At 32.0% G+C, this 22,383-nt stretch overlaps 1 protein-coding gene across 1 annotated transcript; it reads left to right on the forward strand.

Annotated features, from left to right (window-relative positions):
* Positions 1-1,003: 1,003 nt before the first annotated feature.
* On the forward strand, positions 1,004-10,872 carry LOC140446752 (endocuticle structural glycoprotein ABD-4-like). Its single transcript, XM_072539344.1, has 3 exons — positions 1,004-1,129; positions 4,532-4,668; positions 10,471-10,872. The coding sequence occupies exons 1-3, from the start codon at positions 1,118-1,120 to the stop codon at positions 10,748-10,750; spliced, it is 429 nt and encodes a 142-aa protein (XP_072395445.1). The 5' UTR covers positions 1,004-1,117; the 3' UTR covers positions 10,751-10,872.
* The last annotated feature ends 11,511 nt before the right edge of the window (positions 10,873-22,383 follow it).

The following is a 22,383-nucleotide window of genomic DNA, read 5'->3' on the forward strand; positions in this document are numbered from 1 at the left end:
AAATTTTCTACTCATTTTAGTTGTTCACCAAGCAATTGGATCTGCTCAACCGTTTCTGTTCCTCCCAACCACATATACTTTGTTTTTAATCTGCTTACTTTAAGTCCTCCCTCTTCGATAGCCCTTCTTAAACCCTCCAACTTTTCCTTCAACATTTCTTTACTCTCCTCTATTAACACGATATCATCTGCAAAGAGCACTGACCAAGGATTTCTCTTACCTTCTCTCGCAGTACATCCATAACAGGAATCTTACTTCTTTCCTCGTTTCGTAGACATTCCTGTTTTTTATATTATTCAATTCTCTGATAGCTAACTTTTCGTATTTAATTTTCTTTTCTTTTGATAGTACCTTACTGGTTAATTTGGCTTATATTTTTATTTACGTAATACAAATAGTTCGTATTTTTGTAATACAGTTTTGACTCTATAAACTGATCGTTTTTTTGGCTTTTGAAAACATTCACACACAATGAAATATTTTTTCTTCGAATTTACTGTCATTGGGTCTTGTAATATCAATTTTTCACTTTCATTGAACAACGTTCTAAAAGTCATTTGCAGAGACAATTAAGCGTTTACTGTCTTTAGAAATGATTATCATATAAAGAAACATAGAAAAGTAGTATAATTTTTTATCACTGAATATTGTGTACAGTCACCTGGTTATAATATATATCGTCCACTGTCCGATAATGTATGTTTGACTTAAATTAAAAGAGTTCAAACTCAACAGAAAGTATTTTATCTATTAAACGACAATATAGTTAAAGTAAATATAAATAATAATACTATTAAGATTAATTTAATAGCCATCGAGTAGTAAAATCCATTTAAATTTTGCTTAAAATTACCTTGACTCCCCTTGTTATTTAAAATATCGCGAGATTTACTTCACCACACCTTTCAATTTAATACAGTTGATCATCTTAGCCATCCCGGTGACCTTTCCACAGAAACAGATGCATTATAAGGAAAAGAAATGCATCGAAAAAATTGCGAAGCGACAAGAGGGGTACGAGGTGGGCACTGGAGATGATTCTTGACTAGGATTTTAGTATATATATGAATTTAGGAATTGATGAGTTTAGTTTTAGAGTGATCACTGAGGCTTAACAATGATTTCTTTGGTAAGTTTCATTGCGGTACACGTGGGTCGGTTAAAGGGTAATCAATTATACTAGTTTCGCAGTAGATTGTAATGGAAGTGCTAAATCATTTTTAATATTTTTACTGATAATGCGGTAGGTTAGTATTTGTTCGATTCGGAGGACCAATACAGATTAAATTTTGTTTACGCTTGTGTTTATATTTTCCAAAAATCCCTTTAAAGATGATTCGTTTTGTTTTTTAAATGTTTCAATATTATTTTTTCAAATATGATCTCAGCTTACATGTATATTAACATTTTCAGATTTTTTTTAACTATCAAAAATTTATCTTATGTCATCTCTATAGATTTCTTTCAAAATCTCATCTTAAATTAATGTTTTCTTTTTTGTGTATTTTATCTAAAAATTCTATGTCGACTGTTTTTCTAATTTTTAATTTAGTTTTCTTCGTTTACGAAATAACGATTTAATACTTTTTGTTTATTCTTTGTCTTCTTAAGTATTAGTAAAAATATGATAATTAAATTCAGACCATTTTAATACATGTCAAAACCAGTGTAATATTTTGTAGATTTTTGTATTTATTTTATTGTTTTAATAAATCTTAGATATTCTATATTGATGTCTTAGGTTTATAACATGTATTGAATTATTTTTGTTCCAACTTTGGCTGGACAATCCTCTGAGGATCTTGGCCTGCTCTAAAATTCGTCGCCATTCTGTTCGGTTTCTGGCGACGTGTTGCCATCTTCTGATTTTGCTTTATTTTATTATTTTTTTTGTTTTTCTATAACTATTTTTATTTTATTACTGTTTTTGAGCTTCTTAATATAGATCTGAACTATTTTCATTTGACATTTATATTATTATATATGTTTAGACTTCGTTTTAAATCGAAAACCTTTCTTCGCGTTATCGTAGATTCTTGTGCTTGTTTTTAAATACGGAATGTATTTACATTTATATAATATATGGTGATTTAAATTTTGTATATTAACATACTTTTTATAGCTTCTGCTGGGACTATTAGCTTAGATTTTGGGCCTTTTATACTATTCCTTTATACCGTTTTATTAGACTGATAGTTGGTGGTTAAATTTTAATTGTTTTATAAATTATAAATAATAAATCTGCGGTAAGTTGTATACTTGCTTTATTATTTTGTATTTTTCTTCAGTGTTACAAATAACACGTTTAAAAATTTCTTTAATGAAAAATCTCTATTTTCTCTTTCTTGTTTTTAATATCAATCTTTCTTGAAAAAGTTTTCTGAGCTTCAAATTTTCTTTTCGGTCATATAAATTTCTTTTCATTTCATTTTTGTTTTTATTACATTGTTCTTAGGAATATTATTCTTATTAAATTTCTTTATTGAGTCATGTTTTTCTATTATAATTTTTTTACTCCGAATATTTTTGTGTTGCTTTTTAATATGACTGAAGTTATTGCGATGTTTTGACTTTAATCTCAGAAATCGTTGTCAAAATACAAAGATTGGCTCTCGTTGCCTTAGATTATTTTCCTGGTTGTGATAAAGTGCTAAAGTTTCAATCAATCAGGTCACCATTGTAACCAATATTTAGACGTATGTCCAAGACTTAGTTCTTCTTTAGGTGCCGTCTCTAATAAAGGTTGGCGATGACTTCTGCAAATTTTTCTCTATCCTGTGCTTTTCAAGATTTAGTTAGTTTTGTTTTTTAAACATACCTTTTCATGCTTCTCTCCTAACTGTGTATTTAGTATTTTCTTGTAAATTTTTTTATTTATTTTGCCTATTGTTTGTCTGGACACCTAATGATAGACTGGAAATATGTATGTTGTCTATTGTTTTGATTTTTTGCTACTGGTTATTATTGTTTTTGTTGCTTCTCCTTTATTTTAATAAAAATATGTTTAACTAGATATTTTGGCTTGATTATTTTTCTTAAAAATGTAGACTTACATCTATTTAAAAATCTTCACATTTTTTTTTTATATTCATTATCCTTCTCCTTATTGCTTGAGCCCTTATTAGGGCGTGGCGACACTCTAAATATTATAAGCTTGCTATTTTCATTGGCTGAGATCTTATGGCTTCTGGACGGCTTTATGTAAGGATTTTCTCACCAGAGTCTTTATTGGGTCTGCTCATCATGTTGGAAATCTTGCTCTTGGTCCTCAGCCTTCTACCTTTCCTTCTACTATTAATAGTTACATGGTCCCCTAGCTAGTTCTTCTAGCTATATAGACCAAGTAAATTAGGTATACTCATTTTTTTAATAGCCTGTCTTTTATAGGAAGCTGTTCCAGAATTGACAGGTTGGTTATATATTCTTTAGACTTTAGAATTCTTCTTTAGACACACATTTCTGTAATACAGTCGCTTTTCTGGCGTTGCCAAACTTTCTATTATATACCAAATATACCAGCTTCTTTTCTTCTACTAAAATTATGACGCCCATTATTGAGCGTGGTGTTTGTAAAATTTAAGAATTGACGTTTACTTTACTAGTTCCTACGGCTCCTTTAGCTACTTAAAAACGACTACGACAAGAAATAAGGACAAGCGAAAAACATCCAAAACTCAGATGAGAATTACTACATGGAATATCAGATTTCCTAACTTAAGGGACAAAAAATAATTTAAGTGCTGAAAGAGAAAGAAATAGACATTTGTGCTCTACCGGAAACAAAAAGAGAGGAAAGGTACAATCAAAATTAGGTTAATACATACATACTAATCTACAGTGGAGTAGCAAAAGAAAACAGGGCCAAAGAAGATGTAGTCTTACTAATACACCAAAGGTACAAAAATAACATTAAAGAATATCATTACATATCAGAAAGAATTGTAACAGCAAAGATAAAAATAGAGAAAGAAGATCTGAAAATCATCGGAGTATACGACCCAGAAAATAACAAGCGTTTGGTTTTTAAATAACAAGGTAAGCGTTTTATGACCAATTATAACAACTAGTAGATCAAGTCAGACGGAAAATGATAATATTGGGGGATTTTAACGCTCGAATAGGCAATCAAGTAATACCCGAAATTAAGCATAAACATAACGAGGATGGCAAAAACGAAAATGGAGAACTGATGATAAACTTCTACACGAATAACGAAATAAAAACAAATTCGTGAGAAATGGGGAATCTAAAAATTTAGATTTATTTGGATTTCCTATTTTTCTCTTTACTTCTTTAGCAACGTCTGTTTTGCCTAGCAATTCTTAGAAGGTACAAATTACAAAATTAAAGCAAAAATCTGGATTTTGGTTTCGTCAATAAAAATCATCGGATTTTTAGTTTCGTGATTTACAAAAATAAATATTTACCCATACCCGTAAATTTAGGTACTTGAATTTCACTTTTTAATATTATATATATATAAACATTAATTTAAATATATCTTAACCAAAAATTTTTGTTTTTATTTTAGGTGGTATTTTTAGCGATATTTGGAGTAACTCTAGGACAATACAGGCCAAATCCTGGTCCAATTTCACCTGGCCAGGTTATTCGTATAATAAGTCAAACTCAAGAAGGTCCAAATCCAGATGGATCATACGCATGGAGGTAACGTAAATGAGGATGTAAATTTTTGTTGGCATTCTTTTAAACCATCTGCGAATATGTTTTAGCTATGATTTTTTTCTTTTAGCTTTATGATATTTAGTTAATCTTTTTTTAGTATCGATTGGACATTCTCGTAATTGTAGCATGATGTACTATAAACAAAGTAGTATAATGTTGTTTATATGATTGTCAGAATGATTTTCTTGCGTCACTTGTGTAGTTTAAAATTAGTTTGGTATTGTCTTAAAACTCCAGCATTTTATCTGTATAAAATATCAGTAAAAACATAGCCATTCAGTATTTGACTGGAAAATTCGAGGTGGCCAATACAGTAGGCCCATTTTAGATGAAGTTTCTTTCCATCATTACCTTAACTTGTTCGACTCTTGTTTTGTTTAAATCCTTGAATCATGAGGACAATGTTTAATCATATCAAGCTAGTTTCCTTTTGGAAAACGTTGTTCTTACACATTTTTGGTATATATTACCACTATTGCGTGTAGCAAATACCAGCCTTTTCATCGTTGCTACTTTGGATATTCTGTCCAATATAGTATTTTCCGTGTTAATATCGGTTTTAGTTTTGATAATTTCTAGTAAGAATTCGGTGGCAAGTAAAGACATATTGGATTTAATTTAATTCTCTTTTAATATCTGGTAATTTTAATGTACAAATTTAAAAATGATTTGAAATGAAAAATAGCACTTATTTTCTCACTGATTAACGTCTGTTTTCAAGTACACACACTAGCTATTAACCAACAAATCCTTTATGCACACCGCCGTTCACCGAGAAGTCATTTTTGTGAATAATAAAATATGCTATTTTATTTTATTGTCTTGTTTAAAATACTAATAACAATTATTATATAATACTAGAAAAATCAAAACCATTACATGAATACATTTTTGTTTAATTAGATGGTTATTTTTAGTTCAGTTATTTACCAATGGATACTAACGTATTTTATTTTTTTTTGGGTATCCAAAATGTACTATACTTTAATAATCAAGTTTAATCGGTTTTCTATCGGTATTTCTATTTCTATATCCTAAAACTAAATTTGCTAAACTTCCTTTATTTATAACTATTATTGTCCTGCTAGATCTGCAATAATATAGCAAGGTTGAAGTATTAAATTACGCAACACTATGTCCTTATCTCTAAATATAACTGAGGGAGCTATAATATTTTAGATTGTTACAGCACTAACAAGCGAATCTAGATTTAACTGATGATTTCATCAAATACTTTCGATAGCAGATAAACAAACCAGTTATTTCGTAGTGGAAGATCGTGTACAGATGCAATATTTGTTATAAAGCAAATTACTGAGAAATCACTAGAGTATAATAGACCAGCATTTCTGTATCCGACTGACCTGAAGAAATCGTTTGATAGAGGAAGACCCAAAGATGTAATCCATCTTCTGTATAATAGAGAAGTGTCCCTAAATAATATAAAAACTATAGAAAACATCTACCAAAACAACAAAATGGAAGTATATGAATAGATGGACAACTTACATAACCTATAAAAATAGGTAGCGGAATAAGATAACGAGATTCATTGAGCCACATGCTCTTTAATTTGATCATGGATAAAATCATAAAAAGTGTTCTTCACAAACGAAGAGGATACAGAATGGGAAACAAAGAAATAAAAATACTCTGTTAAGCAGACGATGCAATATTGATAGTCCAAAGACAGATATCTGCAAAGACTGGTCCACAGATTTAATATAAGAGCAAAAGAATTTAATATAATATTCTCATCTCAGAAAACTAAAACTATTGTAGTCAGCAAAGAACCACCAAGATGTAAAATAGAAATTGATGGCATCAGTATTGAACAAGTAATGGAAAATTAAATACCTGAAAATTACACTGTCTAGCTATGGAGACTAGACAAATAAGTGAAAGATCAAGTACAAAAAGCAAATACATAGACTGGCAGAAACACTATATGGCGAAACAGACACATTAACACTGAGATGAAGTCAAGAATATATAAAGCTAGTGTAAGACCAATAATGAAATATATGCCTCAGAAACAAGACCCGACACAGCCACAACGCAAAGGCTATCAAAGGGATCATACCACGTTACCAGCAGAGTGAAATAGCGATATTACTGTATCATTACATAAAAAAGAAGACCAGTTGCAATGTGAAAACTACCGCGGAATCAAGCTGCTTAACGCAATAAAGAAAATAATTTAATAATCACACGCTGAAAAAATAGTTCGCACATAGCAACGTTTGCACGATGTTGACACAATTGAGAAATGACAGAATCATAACGATATATGTATGGACGGAAAAACGCAGAAATAAGTCAAAATCTACCAATATGAGAATACAATACTGAGAGGGCAATAAATACAAACGTATGGTTCAGAAACATGGACACTCTCTAAAAGTGAGAAAAATTATTAGCTACCTTTGAAAGAAAAATTTTGCAACACGTGTACAAAGTCTTTTTCTTCGTCTTCTTTTTTATGTAGACATGACTCTGTCTGTTTTTAAATGTGCCTCCAGTATGTTGCCGTTCCATCGTTTTCGTGGTCTTCCTACTGATCATCTTCCTATTGGGGAACCGTCTCTTGTCGTCTTTACTGCTCTATTTGTTGTCATTCGGCTTATATGATCGTTCCATTCTACTATTCTATTTCTGATTCAGTTCTTGATGTTCTCCACCTTGCAACTTCGACGTATATCTTTACTTCTAGCTCTGCCCCATAGTGTCTTAACATCAGTTTTCCATTCAAGCAACCTACGGCTCTGTTTGCTTTATTCACTGATCTTTCACTTTAGTTTTAAGCATTAGGTAGATAATGTGATTCCTAGATATTTAAACTCTCTCACTTATTATCTGATCTTCCTGCTCCAATTTACATCTTAGTAAATTTGCTGTTCTAACCATACATTTTGTCTTTTTGATGATGAACTAACAGGCTAATTATTTTTCTGGCGGTTATAATAAATTGGTGCAGCATACGTTGTAAATCATTTTTATTTTGAGAGAGTAATATTGCATCGTCTGCATAGGAGATTATTTTAAGTTGTTTTCCTCCCATTTGGTATCCTTTTTTAGTTCTTACTTTTTTTATTATCCCATTGTCAGATTCAATGGGGTCGGTTAGTTCTTCTTCTACTTTTACTTTTATTGTGTTGTTTTGGTAAATATTTCCTATTGTTTTGATTTTTTCTAGAGGTATCTCTCGTATATACCCGTATTGCGTACAATAAGTGGATAACGTCTTTTAATTTAACCCGATAAATGCCTTCGTAAGGTCCACAAAATATAGATATGCCGGCTTGTTGTGTTCTAATGATTTCTGTTGCATTTGCCTCATTATAAATATAGCGTCGGTGCATGATCTTCGCGACCTAAAACCTTGTTCTTCTGTTAGTGTTATAATTTCATCCAGTTTATTTGTTATCACTTTGGTTGTTAATTTTAGTGTCGTGTTTAATAAATTAATTCCTTCGTAATTTTCAGGTCCGATTTGTCTCTCTTTTTGGAGAGAGGTATTATTATGTTTGATCTCCATTCTTAAGAAATTCTGTTTTGTTCTATTGCCACATACAAAGTCAGAAAAGAAAATTAAATTTAAATAAGAAGATCAATTTTGAACTATACAAAATGCGTAAGGATCCGGATATCATGAAATTTAATAAAATAGACTGGCTGCGTTGGATGGTACATGTGAAAAGATTGGAAGAAGGCAAGATATCAAACAAAATAAGCAAACAAGTAACAGTAGGAAAAATAACAAGAGGAAGACTTAAGTTAAGATGCATAGAACAAATAGAAAATGATATAAAACCCTTTAAAACAAAAAATTTGAGGAGAAAATAACAAAAACAGAACAAAAGCAAGAAGGATTCTGGAATAGGCTTAAACCTTTGTGAAACAAATTTTATCTCACTCACAACCAATTAATATATTCTTGTAAAGTACAGTTAAAGGGATCATTCGACCTACATCTACCTACATCTATGTTTGTTGCCTTTTGGATAAGTTTTAGCATCTATGGTCAAGAGTACTTTAGGTCCAGGCTTTACTATAACTAGTACCTAACTCCTCACTGTGCATCTTAATATTGCTCACTAGACCTATTCGGACATTGACTGAGCTTTATTTACGTTAAATGAAACTGTATGAGCTGCAGTTATATCCAGTCCAAAATTGTTAGATAACCGAACCTGCTTTATTTGTATGTTCTTGCCCAGTGGGAAAAATAAATAATAGACGGGTACAAAGTTGAGTTGTTCATAACTTTCATTCAGTTAATCTGATAAGATTAGTTATATTTATCGAACATATCCAGCTCCTACTACAACCAACATCATGAAGCATCAATTTAAGCTTATCACAATACAGAATTTTAGCTATTCAGATTAAGAGGATCAGCGAAAGATATGAGTTACTACAATTTATTCTACAAGAAAAAGTAAAAGAAAACGGAAAAAAGAAGGCAAAGGATTTCCTGGCTGAAAAATCCACGTATGTGGTTCAACACAACAACCACAAATCTTTTCAGAGCAGCAGTATGCAAAATACAGATTGCCATGATGGCCGCCAATATCCGAAACGGATAGGCACTATAAGAAGAAGAAGTTGCTGTTTAGTCAAAACCACTAGTTTCTACTACTACAAAAGAAAAAAATAAATACTTAGTTATACTTACATTATTACTGGTGATTGTGTTCGTCGCCATGCGACCGGATCTAATAAATTGCCATCTACAGTCACTACACTCGATATTTGTCGTCTCACCCAAATTTTTTTTTGATTCCCTCTAATTTTTTCTGGATTTTCCTGACATTGTCGTGACAGCTGAAGTACTGAATCTCGGTCTAGTCGACTTTGCCTTTTAACTTCATTTTCCAATGATTTTCGTGTCCTATGTGACGCGGATTCTCGCTACTGCATATTTAATCTGCCTTTAGAACACTCTTCTTTGCGACATCGCCGCTTATATTCCGCTTCCTCAGCTCGTTGTTCTTCTTTGAGCATTCCTAGTTTCGTTACATTCTTTATCGGTAATATATTTTTAAGTCTTATCATATTTGCAGCGAAATTTTGGGATTAAAATACATTCAAAAGAATTTAAAATTAAAATGTTAAAGTAGAAAAAAGTATTGATATTTGAATCATCAATTTGTAGAATGAATTAGCTGTAAATCAACAGTACAATGAAATTTCCGTTGATAGTTCAGATTTCTTTCCTAGGTGGCGCTAGGAATTATCGTCCCGGACAAACTGCATTTCCACTTAACGTATCGTCCTAGCCTTTTAGAAGTTGATGTTAAATTTTTTTTGATATTGTAATTAAATGTGTTGTAGTTTATTAATTATGTAGTTAATTCAATTTAGTTTACTAGTCTCATATTCTTTAGCCCTGAATATTTTTCAATAATAATATTAAAAGATTAATTTAATTTAAAACATTTTCTCAGGGATTCTCTCATTATATCTACTGGGTAATATCTTCATTTATTTTTAATTTAATTATAAATACAACTTGGAGATCTTCTATTTATAGCACTATATGGAAAACTAAGACCTTATTATACTGTATGTTTCGAAAACAATACTTTTCTGCCAATGTAGTACTTCTCACAACTTGTTTAGATCCAGAAACTTTTTCACAAGTTAAGATTGCAGTCCTTTTTTGTTTATATTGATCATTTTGGCAGTGATTTAGATCAATTACTCGGTTTTACAATAAAATATTTCGATTCTATTTTAAAATCAATGTTTGAGGTTGTATTTACAAATTTGTTTTTACAGTTATGATGCAGAAAATGGTATCTCCGCCCGTGAAACTGGTAGACCAAAATCACAAGATATTCTAGGAGTCCAAGGTGACTTCAAATACACCGGACAAGACGGAGTACCCATTCAGCTAACATACACTGCCGATGAAAACGGATTCGTTCCCCAAGGCGCTCACTTACCTACTCCCCCACCAATCCCAGACGCTATCCTAAGATCTCTCGAGTACAACGCTGCCCATCCCGAAGAAGATGATAGCCAGAGACAACCTACTGGAGGATTTAGAAGACCATAACCGGATTTAGAAGTATTTTAACTATACTAAATGACGTTTCTGTGGTATTTAATTTATACGAATGTGATGTTTATATGTTGTAATATATTTTTGTGAATAATTATACGTGCAAATAAAATGAATGAATTGTAAATTTTTTCCACTATGATATAGCTAGCCATTGAAGCAGTTATCAATGAAAAGAAGATTTTGACGTGAAGAACCTGACGTGAGTAACAAACAATCTTTATATAAGATATTAAAATAGTAAATATAACCCATACAAATTAAATCAAGTTTAACCTACAACTGGTTTTTTGGAACCCTTTGAAACTGATCCACTCCAGTTCTTTGACCAGTTTCAGGACCGGACCTGCGGCAATGCAAAAATCATAATTATAAAAATGACTTCAACCGACAACATGAGTACTTCTACTTAAAATACGTAAAAAAAAACACTTATTTCAATGTAGTAAATACATTCAAACACCCAACACATGATCAAGCAATAGTCCTTTCTACTATAAAAAGAAATGAAAATCCATAATTATATCGTAGCGATTGGATTACTGCTTGGTCCACGGAACGTTCTGTTTTCATCCAGAATTTTAAACAACAGAATATGCATCTGTCTCTTTACCAAAAGCGTAGTCGATAAGCTTCTTTATTCACACAAATATATTAGTATAAATGAGTCACAAATAGAGATAAAAAGACTAATCACATTAGCACAATGACTGGGTAATTTTAAACGTATGCCCTACATTTCCAAACAATTACAAAAAATTGGCATCACTACAGTTTCCAAGATAACTTTATTAAGAGTAAGTACAATAGAAAACGCATACAGCCACATTCTAAGCTTCAAAAGGCAAATATTTATTTCTCCCCTAGAAAATGCTTCCATTTCTGGCTCCATTAATATATTCCACAAAACTACTTATCGTTTATACCTCTCAAATGATGAACTTTACTACTTTTTACTAAGAGCAAAACTATTGGACATTAAGATACAGATTCTCTGATCATAACAACAATTAACCGATATCCTTAACTTCATTCACTGCTTCTCTCATAACTCAAAATTAAAAAATAGAATCATCAGATTAAAATAAAAAGATCTTCACATTCACACATCCTCAAATGAAGAGACCGACGAATCGCTATCGCAGGCAGAATTCTAAGAATGTCAAGTAAGTTTAGTATACAATGGAATTTTAATGGGTTCTGCACCCATATTTAACAAATAAAACTCTCAACAAACCAACTCCCTTCTAAAATAATCTATCTTCTAGAAACTCACTCTTACCAAACCAATGTAATTATTCGAAATTATCACTACCTCTAAAACTCACATATTTTCTTATTTTATCAGAAATATGTGACTTCTTAAACAATGCCTTAAATTGTAAAAATCCTACGTATATTTCACAAAATCGTAGTAATCAACTATCAGAATTAAAAGAAGTCCTAACATTTATGTATGCCCATTTTTAAAAACTTCTAACAAGTAACATAATTAGATTAATTATAAATCTAGAGTTAGCAGCAGATAATATAACTGATAGTGGTACTATCTCTCAAACAGAAAACTCCAATGGATAAATCACTAATTCTTCAATTGAACTTAAAACTGTGTATATGTCGTAGGCAAGTATGAAATGCAGGCATACTCGCAAAAGCCTAGTCATTTTCGTAATGACTTTACAGTTTGTATAACGTTTTCATTTTTACGAAATGACTTCAACCTTTTAGGCATTTGCGAAACTACCGGAAACGATAATTTCATGATATCATGGGTAATAATTATATTTTGAAACAGTGTTGCAAGTTAGGCACACATCATATAATATAAAAAAGGGAACAGAAAATTAATTAAATTATTATTATATACTTGTATTTTTGTATAATTATTTCTGCATTTTTATTGTTTTAGGCCTCTTTACGAAAATCACCCAAAGCATTGTTTCGATGGTTTTTAAAAGGTGCCAAATATTCTCTAGAATCAAGGACATTTGCACTGACTTTATTTAAATTTTTATTCACCAAAAGAATATGATTTTGGAATAATAATTTTAATAATTCATTTAGGAAAGGAAAAAAATTTTTTATATTATATGATCTGTGCCTAAATTGCAACACAGTTTTAAAATAAAATTACCGGAAGTTCGCTGGACATACCATACGACAGAAAGACGACAGATGGAATAAGATGATTATACACTGGAGACCATATAGTTACAAACGAAAAAGAGGAAGGTCACAAATGAGATGGTCAGATAACTTGAAGAAACACGCAGGCCCGAAGTGGATACAAACTGCCTGCAATAGAGAGACGTGGAAGAAGGAAGAGAAGGCCTATGTCCAAAATTGGACAGCAAGGGCTGTATAGATAGATAGAGAGATTTAAAACCAACAAACTTAAAGACGGTTCCATGTCGCATCCAATCTTCTTGACATGCAGTATGTGCAAACTAATGGAAAATGTTAAAAATAAAAGACTAATATAGCATATTTGGAAAACTCAAAATTATTATTGGCCTCCTTTCAAAGTGGTTTGAGTCCGAAATCAATGAAGCATGTCTCTCTCTCTTGTCGTTTCCTCATTGCTGAGGATCGTGATTTCCTACAATGCGGGCTGTCAATTCTCTCCATCTCTTGCGATTTTGGGCTGCTCTTATGGACTCGGAAAACGTCTCTCCAGTGGCTTTCTGTACTTGATCTGACCATCGGATAGGTGAGCGTCCTCTGCCTCTACGTCCTTCTACGTTTCCGCACACAATTAGTCTTTCTAAGTTGTCATTGTCTCTTCTCGCAATGTGGCCAAAAAACTTTAAAACATTTGCAAGACACTGAGAGGAGAGTCTGGTCTGAATGTTTAGCTCTTCGAGAATCGACTGATTGGATCTGTGCTCCGTCCACGAGACGCGTAGCATTCGTCTCCAGCACCACATTTCAAATGCGTCAATCCTTTTCCTATCGTCTGATTTTATTGTCCATGTTTCGGCACCGTAACTGAAGATTGAAAAAATGAGTGTCCGTACCAGTCTCATTTTGAGTTTTTTGGATAAAGAGCGGTCCTTCCATATTTTTGACAGTCGACTCATCGCGTTCTTGGCTATCCCTATTCTTCTGCGAATTTCCGTATGGAAGGAGGCTGCATTGCTTAAGGAAGATCCTAGATACGTGAACTCGTCTACTTTCTCGAATTGATTTAGGGCGCCTGTTGTTTGGAGGATATTTGCGTGGTCCACAATCATGATTTTTGTTTTCTGATTATTAATCTTGAGCCCACACTTGTTGCTTTCGGTTTCTACTCTCTTTATCAGTCTCGACATCTCCTCTTCAGATGTTGCTATCAGTGTTGTATCGTCTGCGAATCTTAAGTTTGAGATCTTTTTTCCTGCAATGGAGATGCCGCCTCTCCATCCACCGAGTGCGTTCCTCATTATGTATTCTCCATATAAATTAAACAGGTCTGGAGATAGTATGCACCCTTGTCGTACACCTCTGCTGGTTTTGAAGGTATCAGATTGCTGGTTTTCAATTCTTATTTTAACTGAGTTATCTTCGTATAAGTTTTTAATTAATATTGCCAAATGATCTGGAACTCCCATCTCATGAAGCATGTCTACATAATCAAAAACTGCTAGCTGTTTTTTTTTTATATCAATGAAGCTTTCGAGAATGCATGGAAATATATTATTTTAAAAACATTACAAATATGTGAAATAGAGGGTCACACATTACTTTTTATGCAAAATTTCTTAACTCATATAGACACATTGAAGTGAGTTGAAATAAGAGCTCATGCTCAGCTTAAAAATGGAATTCCGCTAGGCTCCATTTTAAGCCCAACATTATTTCTGATTGCAATAAATAACATTCTGGACAAACTGAGATTACCAATTAAATTAAATCTATACTATTGAATTGGAAACTAAAGAATTGCACTTAGCGCATTTAGAACTAGCCTAACCAGTAGACGTCAAGTATTAGCTAACGAATTACTTTTACTCTTACAGTGGCAACAATTGTCGTTAAATTATGCAGCTCGGGTATAATCAAATTACCAAAATCCTGTGCATTCAAATATTTTAAAACCTAAATTTATCAGTAAATACAAAAATGAACCTATGAATACACTTCCTTTTCATGAAAGATTAAAATATAGTGAATACGACTGTGAGCAGATTAGTACTATCATAAAACCAATCCAAAACTTCCCCCTTTGGTCAACTAGTCCACTAACTGCATATATATCCCTTACTTGCTATCACAAAACATCCACCAACCCAATAGTAATACATAAATCATATCATGAAATAATATCCTTATATCCAAATTCTGAACATATCTATACTGAGAAGCACTTGCTATTTTAGAAGCACTAAAAGATTGCAGAAGAAAACCCGCACCTCATTACATTAGAATATATAATTCTTTAAGTATACTAAAAGCTTCACAGCAATTATATCCATCAAATGAGATAATGCTAATAAAAAAATAAACTTATACTATTCTCAACAAAAAATATAGAGATAACTTTTTTATGGGTTCCATCAAGGGAAAACGAAGCAGTGGACCAACTTGCAAATGTAGCCACACTAGATGAAAGTATCCCTAATCACACATGCTAACAAGAAACGACCATAAAGCCTCTATCAAGAAACATATTACCAATTTATAGCAGAATAACTGGAATTCCACATCCAAAAAAATTAAAGATGTTCTAAAAAATGTTGGCACTACGGCACTACCTTATCACTCCCATTCAAAAATAGTGAGCAAATAATAATGACATGACCTATATTAGGACATACTGTAACAACCCATATCCACTTAATACATAAAAAACCCATCCCGTTCTGCAACAAATGCGTGACCCCAATCACTGTTAAACATATCCTGTTAGAATGCAAAACATACTTCCCCGAAAGAAGAAAAAATAAATTCACTACCAACATGAAGCTTCCAGTTCAACCAAGTACTGAAATATTTATATCTAATAAAATATACATACTTAAATTGAATACATTGTAAGAAATTGAATACTTGTAATATTGTGTTTGTATCCTCTGCTAAGAACTAGTAGTTGATGCAGGTTCATTTTGGTTTAAATAAAAAAAATTCATCAGAATTTTGCTTCGTTTAAGGTATAGTATATTAAGAAGTATAGTTGGACGGCTTTTTGCAGAAAGAAACCAATCTACAAAATGAGATTTTCTATTATACCATCCTTATTGTATTACGAGTCATATACTTTACTCCAAAAAATATCCAACCCAGCAGGTAGTTCCTATCGCCATCTATTAACGAGCGAACTAAACCAACATATCAGTTTACTCGGAAAGTTGCAGTTTGGTTCCTTTCTGTAAAACGACTTAACAGTCACAGCTAGTAAGAATAAATTTAGTAGTTGTTGTCAAATAAACAATATACCAAAATACAAAAGTCATTACCGCAAATCCCAATATTCTAAAGCTGAATTATTTCTACCTACAGAAATGACTTTGTCTTTGATGTACAGGGAATATAAAGAAGCAAATGAAAATCCAGTTAGTTTTCAAACATAGAAACTTATATTTATAACCAAATTTATTTAAAATTTAAAACATTAAAACATTAAAATATGCGACACCTACTATATGCGACACCTACCACAGTAGAATCCAAAATGCCTTTTCTGCCAACGAAAAAGAAAAACTCAAGGAAGAGCACGACAATCATATAAAAAATTGACAGAGGGTTAAAAACCAGACGAAGAATGATATTAAACTGGCTAAAGGTAATGAAACAATCGATTTTCTAACATTTGATTCAGAATGGACGGAAAACGAGGCAGGACGCAGAGCACAAGAAATTGGTTCATGCTTAATACAGCATATTAAAGAAAATATATCTTACAGTATAACTGAATTAATCTTATGATGTGATTCTTGTGGCGGTCAAAACCACAAAATTAAACTGACATTAATTCTTAAAGCTGTATTGCAGTCACATTCTTCTTTAAAAAGACTTTGCATGCGTTTCCTTGTATCAGGCCTCAGTTTCTTACCAAATGATTCTATTCTTCAGACGTGGAATGTGCACTAAAACATCAACAACGACTTTACCTGCCAAATGATTATATAAAAATAATGGAAACGGGTCGGACAAAAAACAAATTTAAAGTTACGCGAATGATATCTACTGAATTAATTTTTTGGAACTGCCGGGTAGGAAAAACAAATAATAAATTATGCTGAAATAGATATAAAAAAAAAACAGGGGGGCCGACCAGCAATATTTAAAGATCTACTACTACCTATGTGGCTCAATGAAAAACAAATATCAAATCCAAAACTAGTAGACATAAAATCCGTGATTCATTTGATTCCGAATAATTGCACACATTTTTATTTAAATATTACCGGAACAGACATTATAGTGGATGTAGTGGTGCGCAGATTTTGAAATGGAATCGTCAGAAATTTAATTATCGTTAATAATGTTTTGTTCGCTGTAGGCAATAAAGCCTATCTTTAAACAGAATCTGATCAATGCTATTTTGCATAAAAGAACCAACCAACATAATACTACTAATTTCCATATTAGTAAATATTTTTTTAATTTGTTAATAATTATGTTGCATTTTAATTTTTAAAATCTTGTATGTTCTAAGTTTAAACTATTTTTGATCTGAACTGAATTTTCTATTATCATCAGAACTTTAACATCAATTTACTCAAGAATACGATTTTGGAGTTGGTTCTTTCTACAAAAAGCCGTCCAGTTGTGGTTACGTATAAAAAATGCCGGATGGTTCAATGTTTATACCTGAAAAAATGTGCATTATCGCTTAATGGGAAAGTAATAATTGTAAACAATCTTTATAATTTCTTAAGAATGGAACAACCTTCGATTTCTGTCGAAAACACTGTTGAAAAAATAAGTAATATAACAGGTGCAAATTAACGATAGGTATATTAGATTCGAAGTGAAATAAAAACCTAAGTTGTTAAACCTCTAAACAACAAAGGAGGTAAAAAAAAATAAAATTACCGAAAAAATTAAAAGCAGAATGAGAAAAAAAGTTCACGTTCAAGTTCAATTATATTTCAAAAAAGATAGTATTAACTTTGCCAAAGTTTTCGATATAATCAATTAATGAAGGCCCTTATCTCCCTAAAATGGAATAGCCAAAACTATCAGAAACTTTAGGAAAATTGAAGTTCAGGTGAGCAAACAATGAACTGAATCATGTCACAATGTGACATGACACAAACCTTCAATCTTCACGATGGTTGTGTTGGAAGTATGATCTGCTGAATTGAAGGCACCTTCCGGTAATGGACGATGCCTAATAATAACACATATATGTCATTCAAACGGGATTTTAGAAGGGGGTTCATTAATACTGAAATTTTAAAAACAGAAGACTACCGTATGAACGGTGATGTTTTTGAAGAATATTTTCAGCAGATCGTAGAACTGTAATCGAAAGGTTTGGTTATACATCTGTGAAATACGTCTTGGAAGAAACAGGATATCAATCGGCCAATAGACAGAAATATTAGTTTTCCAGAAAAATCTGTAAAAATTTAATTGATACAAATTGTAAAATTAAATAAGCATCCCAAAGACGAACAAAAGCAATTATTGCTCTAGTCCTTCTTCCTCAATACCACTGGTTAGGTTAGGTTTTCAATCTGCATTATATTAGTGCCGTAAAAAAGTACCTACACGTTACAAACTAACACGTATTTGTCCAATACCCATAGTACTGAAGAATAAAACTATTCTTTATATAAAAAATTAAACAAATTTGTTTAATTTATTATCTGGAGCCAGGACCAGACGATATTTCTGTTCTTGTTCTGTTTTTACAAAATCTACCAGATAATGAAAAAAATATCTTCTTACCATATACAACAGAATTTGGACTAATAATGAGTTTTCCACAAAATGGACGCAGGCGATACTAATTTTATCACTAAAACCAAATAAATCATTTACTGATTCTGATTTCGATTGTCCAATTTTTCTTACCAATACAATGTACAAAATCTTAAAAACAATGGTGAATTATAGACTAAGGTGATTTTTAAAAAAGAGTAAATTAATAATCAATGAACAAAGAAGCGGGGTTTGCATGAACAGATCCACCATGATAATTTAATAGACCTTGAGTCCGAAATAAATTATTCATTTGCCATTGGACAGGAATGTCTTGCTGTCTTTTGCGATATAACAAAAGCGTTTGACTTGGCTTGGACATACGACATTCTTTATACGCTGAGTCATTAGGGTGTCAAAAGAAACATGCCGTATTTTATTTATAATTTTTTTTAACAAAAGAAAATTTAAAGTTAAGATAAATGGTACAGTATTCAGCTCTAAAGACCAAACAAATGAAATACCTTAATTATCTGTTAATAGTTTAACCCGATTCTTAGTAGCGATAAACAAAATCTTTGACGATTTAGTTATACATAAATATTCAAGACAAAAGTTATTCTTTCTATACAGAAAAAGTTACAATATGCATTAAATCACCTTGAAAACTGGTCAAAAGCTTTTTATTTAAAACAAAACGGCACTAAATAAATCCAGATCTTTAGTTATATGAAAACAACTTAACTTATGTGGACCACTTAAAATTTTTAGGAAGGATATTTTTTTTTTATATTGGCTTTGGCTTGAAATCTTTAGCCACGTAATTAAATTACATATTAATATTAGTATTCATTTATACAGGATTGTACAAGGAGGACACTTTTCACGCTCAGGGATTCATCAGAGCGGCTTTATTGTAACAAACAAGACATAAACCACGGTTAGGTAGGTGGGCAACATATATGGTTAACATACAAAGGAAATGTTCTCGCATACGATCAATTTTACACTCATACCTTTAATTTAATTTTTACAAGAAATATCATAATTATTTTAAAGATTTTTATATTGTCTTCACTTAATAGAAGCTTTACGTTTAATGGTGTACTTAAACCTTCTTCTTCTTAAAGTTCCATCTCCTATCGGAGGTTGGATATCATAACGGCTATGGTCACTTTGTTGGCTGCTGCTCTGAAAAGTTGTAGTGAACTACAGTTAAACCATTCTCTAAGGTTCTTTAGCCAGGAGATGCGTCTTCTTCCTATGCTTCTTCTTCCTTGGATCCTTCCTTGCATAATAATTCACAGCAGCTCATATTTTTCTCCTCTGGTTATGTGACCCAAATATTCTAGTTTTCTTCTTTTTATGCTGTTCATAATTTCTAACTCCTTATTTAGACGTAGTACCTCAGCATTGGTAATCCTTTGAACCCACTGAATTTTTAATATTCTTCTGTAACACCACATTTCGAACGCTTCTATTTTCCTTATGTGTTGTTTCTTGAATGTCCAAGCTTCCATTCCGTATAGGAAGATAGAAAATATGTAACATCTTAGAGCCCCCAATCTGAGATGCAACTGAAGGTCTCTGTTGGTAAGCATTGTCTTCATTTTCACAAATGCTTGCCTTACAGTTTCAATTCGGACTTTGATTTCTCTGCTTTGGTCATTTTTGTCATCAACCCAGGTTCCCAGATATTTATATGTCTCTACTTTTTCTATTTGGGTTTGCTCTATCATTAATCTTTCATTTCCATGTTGCGTTTTTGAGACAATCATAAATTTAGTTTTTCTCTTATTTATTTTTAGTCCGTATCTAATGCAATAATCGTTAATTTTATTTACCAATTCTTGTAGCGATTCCAGGGTGTCTGCCATTATAACGGTGTCATCAGCGAATCTTATGTTATTTACTATTCTTCCGTTTACAGAGATTCCATCACCCAGATCCGCTATCGCTTCCTGGAATATGGCTTCACTGTACACGTTAAACAGTAATGGTGACAGAACACAGCCCTGTCTTACTTCTCTCTTTATATCTATATTTTCGGACTTTTGTTCTTCTATCTTTATATTGGCCTTTTGATTCCAATACAGATTGATAATGATTCGTAAGTCTCGTCTGTCTATATCTTTGTTTCTCAGTATTTCTATTAGTTTTTCATGTCGGACCCTGTCGAATGCCTTCTCGAAGTCGATGAAACAGGAATAAATATCTAGTAGTACTTAAACCCTCTTTTATCAATTCTTTTAGCAGCCACGTGCTTGTATAACGGTGTAGTGGGCAGTTGAAGAATATGTGATTTAAATCAACTATACTAGTTCCACACTCACATCGGTCTGTTGGGAGAACTCCTATTTTGTGTAGTTTCGGAAAACATCCATAATCTACTTTTAATCTTAAGACAGTTGACACTGTGTTTCTGCTTAGTGTGACATCTTTGTAAAATTGTTTTACATCTACTGTTGGTTGTAATTTGTATAAATTAGCGCCCCTGCTTTCACCAAACTGAATCCATTGTCTGTTCCATTTATATTTAATATGTTGTTTGATATAGGCAAGTAGGTCACATGTGTTAAATTCTTCTATCACCATAATGTGGGTGCTGTAATGGATTTTTAGCTATAGAATCAGCAATAGTATTGCCAACAATATCTGAGTGTCCCTTAACCCATTGAAATTTAGTACCATATTGATCTGATAGTTTTAGTAACTGTTGAAAAATTTCTAATATGAATATATTGCTATTTATTGTGAATTTAAAGTTTTGCAAGGAGTGTAATATCGACAGTGAATCACTGCATATGACAATTTTGTTCCACTGGTTCTCACAGCACAATTCAAGGGCTTTGTATATAGCACATGCTTCTGCAGAAAAAATGCTGGATTGATTATTTAAAATAAACGATTTTTTAATCTTCATTTTTTGGTACAAAGTAAGCACTGGTTGTAGATGTTGGTGATTTTGACCCGTCTGTATAGATCACAATATGATCTGAATAGCCACTTAAGATTTCTCTAAGAGTAGTGTAGCAAAATTCGTTTTGATATTTAGGGATAATAATATTTGTAGCTAGAACACTTGTTAGATGTGGTATATCCAACGATTCCCAGGAAGGATCTTTGATAACAAAGTATATTGGTAATACCATATTATGGAAATTAAGCAATTTTGTCAATTTGGTCTCAATTAATGCGAAAACTATGCAATATTAATTGCGGCTTAGATTTTAAAAGTTTGATCTATATTTACAAATTACTAGTACAATTTAAACTCGAATAATAACCAGTTGTATACTTATCCGCAGAGAAAACACTTCTTGCTCACTCAACTAGAAATCATACAAAATACAGCACTAAGAATAGCTACAGGAGCCTTCTGTAGCCCCATTAAAAGTCTGCAATTTTTAACTAAGCAACCTCCTTTAAAGGTCAGAGGAATATTCTTACTTCTGGGTCATTGTCATATCTATACAGATTTATCCAAAACTATTCATGGAGTGGGATCAGCAGTTGCAGCTTCTAATATTGTATTACAGTTTAAATTATCTTTTACTTTTAGTATTTACTCTTAAGAACTCAATTTACTCAATTCTGCAAGCCCTCATTCATATAGGTACCCAAAAAATTTCAAAATGTGTTATAATTACCGACTCTCTCAGTGCATTACTCACGATAGAACAGTATGTACTATACGTATTTTAATAAAAGAACAATTCTTCTTCTTTCAGTACCCTGTCCGATTATCGAACATTGGCGATCATATTGACAATAAT

The sequence above is a fragment of the Diabrotica undecimpunctata genome, chromosome 7 (genome assembly GCF_040954645.1).
Source record: "Diabrotica undecimpunctata isolate CICGRU chromosome 7, icDiaUnde3, whole genome shotgun sequence".
Lineage (NCBI taxonomy): Eukaryota > Metazoa > Arthropoda > Insecta > Coleoptera > Chrysomelidae > Diabrotica > Diabrotica undecimpunctata.